This window comes from Pan paniscus, chromosome 19 (assembly GCF_029289425.2).
Source record: "Pan paniscus chromosome 19, NHGRI_mPanPan1-v2.0_pri, whole genome shotgun sequence".
Taxonomy (NCBI): Eukaryota; Metazoa; Chordata; class Mammalia; order Primates; family Hominidae; genus Pan; species Pan paniscus.
The window spans coordinates 92,009,733-92,022,964 of record NC_073268.2 but is presented as its reverse complement, the minus strand read 5'-3'; the positions used below and the strand labels follow the sequence as shown (position 1 = coordinate 92,022,964).

Genomic DNA, 13,232 nt, shown 5'->3' with positions numbered 1-13,232 from the left:
TCGGGAGCCTCCCCTGGCCAGGAGCAGGGGATTAGTCTGCCCCGCGACCGGCCCCAGCCACGGCGCGGACATCGCCCCCTCCGTCTGGGCCGCTGTCACTCACGCGCCGAAGGGCCACGGAGAAAGAAGGGGCGGGCCGGGGCGGGCCTGGCGAGCGGAGGCGGGGACTTGCGCCGTCCTGAGGCTGCCTCCTAGGGTCCGGCCGGCGCTGGAGCTGCGGATTTAGATTGTCATTGCCACCTCGGTCGGTGCTTACTTCGCTGCCAGCTGGTCGTCGCCATGAACCCGGACCTGCGCAGGGAGCGGGATTCCGCCAGCTTCAACCCGGAGCTGCTTACACACATCCTGGACGGCAGCCCCGAGAAAACCCGGCGCCGCCGAGAGATCGGTGAGGGCGGCGGGCGAGACCTCCCTCCTTTCCCGAGAAAAGCTGGAGACTCCCTCGATGCGGAGTCAGGGGCGCTGTGGGGCCTAGGCCCTCTGGCCCAGCGTTAGGGGAGCCGGGACCCCCACTTCGAGGAACAGCCTGTGTCCCTGGTGGGGGGATATCGCCATTCCCCAGGTGTGTCCGCGACTCTGAAGCCTATTGTGATTCAGGGAGGGTGGAACGGAGGCCCGAGTGTCTGTCTGCCTTTTAATGCCCTTTAACCCCCTTTCAGAGAACATGATCCTGAACGACCCAGACTTCCAGCATGAGGACTTGAACTTCCTCACTCGCAGCCAGCGTTATGAGGTGGCTGTCAGGAAAAGTGCCATCATGGTGAAGAAGATGAGGGAGTTTGGCATCGCAGACCCTGATGAAATTATGTGGTTTAAAAAGTAGGTATGCCTTAGAACAGAGCAAGTGTTGTTAAGCCTAAACTTTAAAGCTGCGGTCTATGGTGGCCTTTCATCACCGTGCTTGGCGTTTGAAGATGCAAACTGGCATATTTTCATGCAACTTTATAAAGTTATATGTGTGGCCGGGCGCGGTGGCTCACGCCTGTAATCCCAGCACTTTGGGAGGCCGAGGCGGGCGGATCACCAAGTCAGGAGATCGAGACCATCCTGGCTAACACGGTGAAACCCCATCTCTACTGAAAATACAAAAATTAGCCGGGCGTGGTGGCGGGCGCCTGTAGTTCCAGCTACTTGGGAGGCTGAGGCAGGAGAATAGCGTGAACTAGGGAGGCGGAGCTTGCAGTGAGCCGAGATCGCGCCACTGCACTCCAGCCTGGGCAAGAGTGCGAGACTCCATCTCAAAAAATAAATAAATAAATAAATAAAGTTATATGTGTGAAAAATAATGTGATTACTTTTGTATCCAAGCCTTTTCGTGGGATGACGTGTTTGTAGAATGCTGACAATAAATGGAAATGCAGGAGTTTTTGTTCTCAAGAGTACAGTTTCAAGGATGTTGTAAAAGCATTGTTCTGCCCAAGCAACTCAAATTTGACTGATTTAAATGCAGAATCATTTTGCTCTTTGTAACGAGGACTGCTAAAATTCTGAATCTGGAAGGATTTTTTTTTTTAGTTGCACGACCATTTAAATATTTTGGAGCAATAGCAGATTATATTATATGGTAGTGTGGACCTGGATGAAGAATGATCTGTCACGCCTCTGAATGAATAGAAAGTCTAAGAACCCAGTAGTTCTGAATCCATGACAGTGCTTGAATGGTTGTCTTGTGCATATGAGAGACGTCATAAAAACCTGCCTTGGTTCTAGTGTGGAAGAGAGTATATCCTTTTTTCAGACCATGTGTTTTGTTGTGTTTTTTGTTTGTTTTTGTTTTTGTTTTTTGAGACGGAGTCTCGCTCTGTCGCCCAGGCTGCAGTGCAGTGGCGCGATCTCGGCTCACTCCAGCCTCCACCTCCCGGATTCAAGCGATTCTCCTGCTTCAGCCTCCTGAGTAGCTGGGATTACAGGCGCCCGCCACCACACCCGGCTAATTTTTGTATTTTTAGTAGAGACGGGGTTTTGCCATGTTGCCAGGCTGGTCTCAAACTCTTCACCTCGTGATCCACCCTGCTCCACAAGGAACGGTAAAAATAAATAAAAATAAGGACTTCGGGCCGGGCACAGTGGCTCATGCCTGTAATCTCAGCACTTTGGGAAGCCAAGGCAGGTGGATCACTTGAGGCCAGGAGCTCGAAACCAGCCTGGCCAAAATGGTGAAACTCTCTCTACTAAAAATACAAAAATTAGCCGGGCGTGGTGGTGCTCTTCTGGGGTCCCAGCTATTCAGGAGGCTGAGGCAGGAGAATTCCTTGAACCTGGGAGGCAAAGGCTGCACTGAGCCGAGATCACGCCACTGCACTCCAGACTGGGCAACAAAGAGAGACTCTGTCTCAAAAAAAAAAAAAAAAAAAAAAAGGACTTTTTTGCCTTAACCTAAACAAACACTATTACATGATCCTAGTACAAGATTATTTTGGCCTATAGCGTTTTTTTCTCATTTATTTCTGGGCATTTTCTCTTTTAGGTTTCTCCATTTTAAAGGAACTCCAGTATTTTCATCGGTAAAGACTAAATCGTATGAGTGGTGTATAGACTAGAACCAAGCTAAATAGAACATGTTGCACGTTCTGCCTTAATGGTAATAATGGTCACTGCCTCTAGTGCCTTTGGTATCGATTTTCAGCTTGACTTGGGTTATTTTTGTGAAGATGAAATGGTTTACTCTGGCACTTTGGACTTTCCTCAGAGCTCCACTCAGTTTTAAATGAAAAAATTTTGTTTATTTATTTTTGGTAGTTCAAATCAGCATACTTCCAAATGGTCTGTTTTGTTTTTAAAGTTTGTAACTCATGGCTGTGGGGATATTGAGATAGAGTAACTCCTCCTAGAAGATTATGTTACTGATACCTGTGTTGTGTTTGTAAATTTGAAAAAATTAGTAAGATCTTATTCCTTCTTGAAATGTCAGGAAAAAAGTGGGTTGTGTGTGTGTGTGTGTTTGAATGGGTGGTGCAATGCATTTCAAAGCTGATACAGATGATTTCATAACCTGTGTCCTGTTGATAATGTGAACCAGACTCGAGTGAGGTCACAATGAAATAGAACAAAGTCCTTTATGCGGGTTAAAGATTCATGGACACCAGGAAGTTATTTTGTGTATCATTTTTCATGTGAAATATTAAAGTACAAACTTTAACACACCCTTTGACACATTTCCAGTGTCCTTAGGATATGACATGCATGTGAAGTATTAAAGTACAAACTTTAACACATCCTTTGACACACTTCCAATGTCCTTAGGATATAACAAGGAGATCAGTTTTTAAGTTAGAGAAGGGGTTTGTAAATGAGTCCTGGAAATTATCGCATGCCATCGAGTTAAAGCCTCGGTTATATAATCTCATCGATTATAACTCACACCAGTGTTTTGTGTACCACTAAGAAAGAAAGAATGCTGCCAGTTAACCATGACATGCTATTAATTGTGAAATACATCACCTTTCTTTCTTTTCTTTTCTTTCTTTTCTTTCTTTCTTTTTCTTTCTCTTTCTCTTCCTCTTTCTGTCTTTTTCTCTCTCTTTCTTTCTTTCTCTCTCTCTTTCTCTCTCTCTCTGCATTTCCATTTATTTCCATTATCAGCAGGGGAAGAGGCACCTGCCACCTCACCCAGCTAATTTTTGTATTTTTAGTAGAAACGGGGTTTCACCATGTTGGCCAGGCTGGTCTCGAACTCCTGGCCTTGTGATCCACCTGCCCCTTCCTCCCAAAATGCTGGGATTACAGGCATGAGCCACTGCGTCTGGCTGAGAAAACATTTTTAACTGATGTTAATGAGCAGCTTCTAAACACATGATGAGGACGCAGAAGTCGTTCCCTCTGGTGGAATCTATAATGATTACATTAATTCATTTTGATTAATTAGAAATATTCGTATCTAAGAGCATCCATGTTGAGGGTTTTTTTGTTTCTAAGTGGATTATGATTTATGTAAGATAGAAAAGACAATGGGGCTGGGGCATGGTGGCTCACGCCTGTAATCCCAGCACTTTGGGTGGCTGAGGTGGGCAGATCACTTGAGGCCAGGCCACTTCATGACCAGCCTGGCCAACATGGCAAAACGCCTTCTCTACTAAAATACAAAATTAACCGGGCTTGGTGGCACACGCCTATAATCCCAGCTACTTGGGAGGCTGAAGCATGAGAATCACTTGAACCGAGGAGGCAGAGGTTGCCGTGAGCTGGGATCACACCACTGTACTCCAGCCTGGGCAACAGAGGGAGACTGTCTCCAAAAAAAAAAAGAAAAAAGAAAAAAAAGAAATGGCGGGGATAACCGTGTAGTACTTATTTAGGAAATAGAAAAATAAGGGTATATTGTGTTTACTATTATTTCTTTCTTTCTTTTTTTTTTTTTTTTTTTTGGAGACAGAGTCTCGCTCTGTTGCCCAGGCTGGAGTGCAGTGGTGCGATCTCGGCTCACTACAAGCTCCGCCTCCCGGGTTCACGCCATTCTCCCGCCTCAGCCTCCTGAGTAGCTGGGACTACAGGAGCCCACCACCACACCCGGCTAATTTTTTTTTGGTATTTTTCGTAGAGACGGGGTTTCACCATGTTAGCCAGGATGGTCTCGATCTGATGGTCTCGATCTCCTGACCTCGTGATCCGCCCGCCTTGGCTTCCCAACGTGCTGGGATTACAGGCGTTAGCCACCGCGCCCGGCTACTATTATTTCTTCTAAGGTGGTGGTTTGGTTTCAGGGTCCCCCGGCACTGCAATGGCAGCCTATCCCTTCTCTCCTTTAGTTCATGCTCTGCTCATTGCACAGGTCAGGATAAACCGGTAGTAACATTGCTTCCTAATCATGTGTTGAGAAGTCGTGAAGATCAGTTAGATGAGATGTATTTTGTACTTTAAACTTTTTAGATACGAGCTTTGTCAAAGTACAAAATTGATCCCTATAAAATCTATGACACAGCACAGCGAAGGCCAACTACTGTGGATTCTGTTTTGTAAGAAGAGAGTTGAGGACTAAATTTCAATGTGATGTAGAGTTAATCTGTAGTAATGTTCATTGACCATTGGGGATAAATTTTTACATGCCCACATTACTTATTGTAAACCCTGAAGACCTTTAGCGATGTATGATTCTGCCCTGGAATATGTATTTACTCTTCTGGATATTTGCTTATATTATCTAGGGAAACATAGTTGAAATTATTTCTTCCTTGGAGCTCTTGTTAACAGCTCTATAAATAAGTGTTCTATGGAGTTATTTTTGCTCTTTGAAACAAACAGGTAAAACCTAAAGCAAAAAAAAAAAAAAAAACCACACATTCTAAAAAATTCAACCAATCAAACCAGCAAATAACACCAACAACCTCCCCTTCCAAAAATTAGAGATGATTTTATGCTAAAACTTAAGTAGAATTTGCTTAGTGGATTAAATGTAAATATGAAATGAACTGTGGGAACGGTGGCCTTGAAATAATTAGAAGAAGAGAGATCATCAGGTTCTGCTGCTGGCTTTTTAGGTAGTAAAACGGTAAATCTTATATTTAATTTCATAAGAAGGGGGTTTACATTTTCCTGACCTTCTCCTTGAAGGCCAAAGCTGTTTGGCAAGAAGGGGTTGTAGGATGCAGTTTCTAAAGGAAGGCTGAGATCCTTTTCTTTTCTCTCCTGTAGACTACATTTGGTCAATTTTGTGGAACCTGTGAGCCTCAATTACTCCATGTTTATTCCTACCTTGCTGAATCAGGGCACCACTGCTCAGAAAGAGAAATGGCTGCTTTCATCCAAAGGACTCCAGATAATTGGCACCTACGCCCAGACGGAAATGGGCCACGGTTAGTCCACATTGAGGGTCTGTGGGTAACCCACCTCAGGACATCAGTTAACAGTGATTGCTGGCATTTGACTTTTTTCTGCTGCTACCTGTTTGGGATTCTGTTTTTAAGTTGTTAAGTCAAAATTCAGCTTCTTGTTTTCTCCTAGACATTTTCCCTGGAAACTGGTCCAGGGCTCTGGCCTATAAACGTCATTCACTGTTATTTCCTAAAGCCTTTTATTATTGAACAGCTTGAAAAGATGGGGTTTACAGTGCAGCGGGGAACCCCATTATGTTACTCTGGGTCTAATGAGTAAAGACTTTGTTGGAAATTCTTCAGAGGGTTAGTGCCTCAGCAATATCTGGAAAGCGCCTCTCTGCTCTAATGCAGTTAAAGCTGTGGATTTTAATGGGGGCAGCAGGCAGTGGCAGCTACCTGTCTCATCTCATTGCCCACTAGCAGGGTTATAAGGCAGTTTGGAAAAAAGTCCATGATTCTCTTCATCTGACTTCAGTCTTTTTAGACATTTTTTCCCCTACATGTCTGGGAACTCTTGTGTTGCCAGTAATTCTTTGTTAAATTGTTCCTAAATATCTGGCTTCCTTCAAAAAGTTTTGCTTTTGATCTTAATGTGAAATAGGTTTGTTTTCATAGACAAGGCCATTGGCAGGTTTGAGTGTTTGGAATTTGAACTGCCCAGCCTCATGTCTAATTATCAAAATGGCAGGAGTAAAGAAAGGGAAAGAAAAAGGGATGCAGATATCAGGGAAACATCATTTTGTGTTTGATTGCTGATTTCAATGTGTGAATTGGTTTAAGGAAAATGTTATTTATTGTCATCTCCATGGGGACTGCAGCTTTCTGGTCATGGTTTGATGTTCCAGACACTTTACTAAACACTCAAGACTTCAACTTCAACATGGTCAGTACTGAAATTATAAGCCTGAAAGAAAGGTTTGTAAAGGAAGATAAGATTCTTTTTTTTTTTTTTTTTTTTTTTGAGACAGAGTTTTGCTCTTTTTGCCCAGGCTGGAGTGCAATGGCATGATCTCACCTCACTGCAACCTCCACCTCTGGGTTCAAGTGATTCTCCTGCCCGAGCCTCCTGAGTAGCTGGAATTACAGGTGCTCACCACCACGCCCGGCTGATTTTGTATTTTTAGTAGAGACGTGGTTTCTCCATGTTGGCCAGGCTGGTCTTTAACTCCTGACCTCAGGTGATCTGTCCACCTTGGCTTCCCAAAGTGCTGGGATTACAGGCGTGAGCCACCGCGCCTGGCTGACAGATCCTTCCTTTTTTTTTTTTTTGGAGACAGAGTCTCACTCTGTCGCCCAGGCTGGAGTGCAGTTGTGCCATCTCGGCTCGGTGCAAGCACCGCCTCCTGGGTTCACGCCATTCTCCTGCCTCAGCTCCTCAGTAGCTGGGACTACAGGCGCCCGCCACCACGCCCGGCTAATTTTTTGTATTTTAGTAGAGACGGGGTTTCACCGTGTAAGCCAGGATGGTCTTGATCTCCTGACCTCGTGATCTGCCCTCCCAAAGTCCTGGGATTACAGGCGTGAGCCACTGCGCCCGGCCTGAGAGATAAGATTCTTTATGTAGTCCTCCTCGCTTGGAGTATCTGTGTGTTTGTGTACATGTATGCGTGGTGTGTGTGTGTGTTGTAATTTTGAAGTAGCTTTGTGGTACAGAACTCTGTTTCAGTATTCATTATTATAGAATTTATTCGACTTAACAGTCATGCTGTTCATAGGAGGCATAAGATGTGAAATAGTCTGAGGCTAATGGATTTGTTAAGTATACCTCTTACCTCTTGTTGGTCTAATGCTTCTGCCTCATTTATAAAGTAATATCACAAATATATATTTGCCCTAATTTTTTTTTTTTTTTGAGTCGGAGTCTCATCCTGTGCCCCAGGCTGAAGTGCAGTGGAGTGATCTCAGCTCACTGCAACCTCCACCTCCTGGGTTCAAGGGATTCTCCTGCCTCAGCCTCCTGAGTAGCTGGGATTACAGGTGCCTGCCACCATGCCCGGCTAATTTTGTTATTTTTAGTAGAGACGGGGTTTGGCCATTTTGGCCAGGCTGGTCTCAAACTCCTTACCTCAGGTGATCCACCCGTCTCAGCCTCCCAAAGTGCTGGGATTACAGGTGTGAGTCACCACGCCCGGCCTGCCCTAATTTTTGAAAGGAGAGAGGAAGAAAGGAAGACTTGAACTATACTGGTTTGAGGCAAACAGAAGTTGGACAGAGATCCTATATGGCTGTGGGCAAGTTTGCATTTGTTAGAGTTTTCGTTCCCTTATTGCTTTTAGTTTTGGGTATTTTTTTTTTTTTTTTTTTTTTTTTTGAGACAGAGTTTTGCTCTTGTTGCCCAGGCTGGAGTACAATGGCGCGATCTCGGCTCCCCGCAACCTCCGCCTCCCAGGTTCAAGTGATTCTCCTGCCTCTCCCTCCCTAGTAGCTGGGATTACAGGCGTGTGCCACCATGCCCGGCTAATTTTGTATTTTCAGTAGAGACGGGGTTTCTCCATGTTGGTCAGGCTGGTCTCGAACTCCCGACCTTAGGTGATCTGCCCGCCTCGGCCTCCCAAAGTGCTGGGATTACAGGCGTGAGCCACCATGCCCAGCTAGTTTTGGGTATTTTCTTGTATTTAAACCAACGTTGTCTTAATCTCTGTGGTTTAGAGAACACTGTCCTAAGATTAGTCTTTTTTCTTGCTGGAATTTTGCTAATTCATATTGCTGTTCTTGGTTGATGACTGATCTTTTCCTTGGAAATAAGTCAGGTCCGTCAATTTGCATCACGTGACGGTTTTATCTTATATGGAATACACAAAAAGTCAACGTCCAGGAGATCGGCAATAGAGCAGCTTATATAGAATGAGATCTAACTATTTAAATTCTGAGACTTTGGAAAATGGATCAACAGTGAACAGTGATTATCTAACGCGGTCTCACAGAAGTAGCTGTAACTTTGGGTTTGGGATTCTTTCACTTCTGGGTAGCTGCTGAGAAGTGAAGGGGCTCAGAAGTATTCAGGTTCACTCCATGTTCCTTCCAAATCCTAAAATTCAGTCACCTACAGAAAGTCTCAGTCACCAGCATTATCCTTCTTTCTAGAGTGTGTCTTCTTTCCTCTAAGGACACGAAGAAACTCGGATATACACCTGCCCTGTGGGTCTGGGAGCCTTAATCAAAGGCAGAGGCCTGAGCCTGGGTGATGGGCTCACCTCCCTGGAGTTCTGGGATCAAAGGAACAGCCTGGGGAACTGGGTCCATGTTATCATCCTGACCATATGTTTCTTTAGGCCACAAAACAGGTCGTTTGTTTGCTCTTCACAGATATGTAATCATTTCAAGATATGGCCATTTCTGGAGATTCTTCTTGCTTTGTTTTCCTTGTTTGCTTGCTTGCTCACTTCCTTCCTTCCTTCCTCTTTTTTTTTTTTTTTTGAAGGAGTCTCATGTTGCCCAAGCTGGAGTGGTGCAATGGTACAATCTCGGCTCACTGCAACCTCCACCTCCCCCTGGTTGAAGTGATTCTCCTGCCTCAGCCTCCTGAGTAGCTGGGATCACAGGTGTACACCACCATACCTGGCTAATATTTATATTTTTAGTAGAGACAGGGTTTCACCATGTTGGCCAGGCTGGTCTTGAACTCCTGACCTCAGGCGATCTGCCCACCTCGGCCTCCCAAAGTGCTGGGATTAGAAGTGTAAGCCACTGCACCCGGCCTCTTTCTCGCTCTCTTTCTGTCTTCTTCCCTTCCTCCATTCCTTTCGTTCCTTTCTTTCTTTATTCCTCACCCGTGGACTGGGGTCACATTGCCTTGTTTCATATTACCATCTATTTAGGAATATAGAGATTGTATGATACATAGTTATCCTTGAAGCTGATGCAGTATCCTGGCAAATTGCCATCATTAACACTTAAATATGAAATAATGCACCTTTCTTTGAAACTGGAAAGAGGTAGTAAACTTGATTTTTAAGTCATCAGTCTTTACCGCACTCCATTGCCCTCTCTCCCTAGGCTTAACAGTCTCCTCTTCCCTCTGCCCAAGTGATTCTCTTCCCTGTTGGACTTCTCATGAGACTTGCTTCCCTGGGGATTTGGGCTAAATTTCACCAATATTAGTGATAATAATATAAACTTTATGAAAGCTGTGTTCTGGCCAGGCACGGTGGCTCACGCCTGTAATCCCAGTACTTTGGGAGGCCAGCGTGGGTGGATCACCTGAGGTCGGGAGTTTGAGACCAGCCTGACCAACATGGAGAAACCCCGTCCCTACTAAAAATACAAAATTACCTGGGTGTGATGGTGCGTGCCTGTAATCCCAGCTACTAGGGAGGCTGAGGCAGGAGAAGCATTTGAACCTGGGAGGTGGAAGTTGTGGTGAGCTGAGATTGCGCCATTGCGCTCTAGCCTGGGTAACATCAGTGAGACTCCATCTCAAAAAATAAATAAATAAATAAATAAATAAAACGCTGTATTCTTTGGGGTCATACTTCTGGAATACCTCTCAGAAATGAATTACTATATTGAGGGACATGAGCATTTTAGAGCTTTCGCTGCATAGTTTGAGGCTTTTCCTGAAACACAGAACCAGTTGACAATATATTGAGCAAGCTCTGTACCTGTATTTCCACAGCTCCATCAACGTGGTCACTTTAATTTATTTTGCTACTTTAACATATTTCTTTTTTTTTTTTTTTTGAGACGGAGTTTTGCTCTTGTTGCTCAGGCTGGAGTGCAGTGGCGTGATCTCGGCTCACCGCAACCTCCACCTCCCGCGTTCGAGCGATTCTCCTCCCTCAGCCTCCTGAGTCGCTGGGATTACAGGCATGCGCCACCACGCCCGGCTACTTTTGTATTTTTAGTAGAGACGGGGTTTCTCCATGTTGGTCAGGCTGGTCTTGAACTCCTGACCTCAGGTGATCCGCCCACTTCAGCCTCCCAAAGTGCTGGGATTACAGGCATGAGCCACTGCACATGGCCTACTTTAATATATTTCTTTTTTTTTTTTTTTTTTCAGGCGGAGTCTCGCTTTGTCACCCAGGCTGGAGTGCAGTGGCATGATCTCCGCTCGCTGCAAGCTCCGCCTCCTGGGTTCACGCTATTCTCCTGCCTCAGCCCCCTGAGTAGCTGGTACTACTGGCACCCTCCACCATGCCCGGCTAACTTTTTTTTTTTTTTTTTTTTTTTTTTTAGTAGAGATGGGTTTTCACTGTGTTAGCCAGGATGGGCTCGATATCCTGACCTCGTTATCCGCCCACCTCAGCCTCCCAAAGTGTTGGGATTACAGGCGTGAGCCACTGCACTTGGCCTACTTTAATATATTTCTAAGAGTTAATGTTTTAATTTCCCATTACTAGTAAGCCTGGATGTTATTACATGTTTTGATTTACTGTTTGTGTTTTCTATGTATAAAATACGGTTTTTTGGCTGGGTGCAATGGCTCTCGCCTGTAATCCCAGCACTTTGGGAGGCCGAAGTGGGTGGATCACTTGAGATCAGGAGTTTGAGACCAGTCTGGCCAACATGGTGAAACCTGTCTGTACTAAAAATCTAAAAATTAGCTGGGAGTGGTGGCGGCACCTGTAATTCTAGCTACTCGGAAGGCTGAAGCAGGAGAATCGCTTGAACCCGGGAGGTGGAGGTTGCAGTGAGCCGAGATCGTGCCACTGCACTCCAGCCTGGGTGACAGAGTGACACTCTGTCTCAAAAAAAAAAAAAAAAAAAAAAATATATATATATATATATATATATATTTCGATTTTTTAAATTATTTTCTGCTTTGCTAAACGTTTTTGCTTTATATATTTAACACATCCTTCTCTGCATAGGTATAAATTTTATCTTTTCCATAACTTGGATAGTTATCTTCTGGGTTTTTTTTTTTGAGACATAGTCTTCCTCTGTCACCAGGCTGGAGTGCAGTGGCATCATCTTGGCTCACTGTAACCTCTGCCTCCTGGGTTCAAAGCCATTCTCCTGGCTCAGCCTCCCGAGTAGCTGGGATCACAGGTGCCCACTACCACACCCAGCTAATTTTTGTATTTTTAGTAGAGATGGGGTTTCACCATGTTGGTCAGGATGGTCTCGATCTCCTGACCTTGTGATCCACCCGCCTCGGTCTCCCAAAGTGCTAGGATTACAGGCGTGAGCCACCACGCCCGGCTTCTTCTGTTTTCTTCTAATATTTTTGTTTGGTTTCTGTTTAATGATTTGACTTGTATATGATACAGAGTGAGAATGAATCTCATGGTTTTCTAGATTTTTTTTTTTTGTACTTCTTTTTTCTTTTTTTTGAGAGACAAGAGTCTCACTCTGTCACCCAGGCTGGGGTGCAGTGGCGCAGCTTCCGAGATTTCTAATGTTCATTGTTAACTAGTGGCTTTTTCCCATTATTATCTTATTCCCATTATGTCCTTTCTGGTTTGTCTTAGAGTTTTATAATAGGTTAAATTTATTTCTGGAACCTTAAATATATTACATTGATAGGTTTATTTCTTTCTTTGTTTTTCTTCTAACATAAATTTTGACCACTGGTGCTTTATAAAATTTTTTTGAGACAGAATCTCGCACTGTCACCTGGGCTGGAGTGCAGTGGCGCAGTCTTGGGCCACTGCAACCTCTGCCTCCTGGATTCAAGCGATTCTCCTACCTCAGCCTCCCCAGTAGCTGGAATTACAGGTGCCTGCCACCACGCCCAGCTAATTTTTTGTATTTTTAGTAGAGACGGGGTTTCACCATGTTGGCCAGGCTGGTCTCAAACTCCTGACCTCGTGATTCACCCACCTCAGCCTCCCAGAATGCTGGGATTACAGGCGTGAGCCACCGTGCCCAGCCAAGACTTTTTACTCTATTTTTATTTTTATTTTTTATTTTTTTATTTTAATTTTTTATTTATTTTTAAGACGGAGTCTTGCTCTGTTGCCCAGGCTGGAGTGCAATGGTGTGATTTCAGCTCACTGCAACCTCCGCCTCCCGGGTTCAAGCGATTCTCCTGCCTCAGCCCCCTGAGTAGCTGGGATTACAGGCGTGCACCACCATGCTCAGCTAATGTTTGTATTTTTAGTAGAAACGGAGTTTCACCATGTTGGTCAGGCTGGTCTCAAACTCCTGACCCCGTGATCCGCCCACCTCAGCCTCCCAAAGTGCTGGGATTACAGGCACGAGCCACCGCGCCTGGCCTTTATTTTTTTATTTTATTATTTTTATTTGTTTTTTTTTTTTCTTTTTCGAGATGGAGTCTTGCTCTGTCACCCAGCCTGGAGTGCAGTGGCATGATCTCAGCTCACTGCAACCTCTGCCTCCCAGGTTCAAGCAATTCTTCTGCCTTAGCCTCCCGAGTAGCTGGGATTACAGGCATGTGCTACCATGCCCATCTAATTTTTGTATTTTTAGTAGAGATGGGGTTTCACCATGTTGGCCAGGCTGGTCTCGAACTCTTGA

General features: G+C 44.9%; 1 protein-coding gene across 4 annotated transcripts in view; it reads left to right on the top strand.

The window, feature by feature from the left end:
* The first annotated feature begins 255 nt into the window (after nt 1-255).
* Nucleotides 256-13,232, top strand: part of ACOX1 (acyl-CoA oxidase 1) — a 36,983-nt gene continuing 24,006 nt past the window's right edge. For 2 of the 4 annotated variants that reach the window (XM_063599416.1, XM_034942917.3), the window contains exons 1-3: nt 256-388; nt 660-819; nt 5,629-5,789. In XM_063599416.1, coding sequence (XP_063455486.1) covers nt 280-388; nt 660-819; nt 5,629-5,789 — 430 coding nt within the window. In that variant the 5' untranslated portion in view covers nt 256-279. Of the gene's footprint in view, nt 389-659; nt 820-5,628; nt 5,790-13,232 lie in introns of those variants that run through there. The other 2 variants (XM_055101552.2, XM_055101554.2) reach the window with 2 other exon arrangements.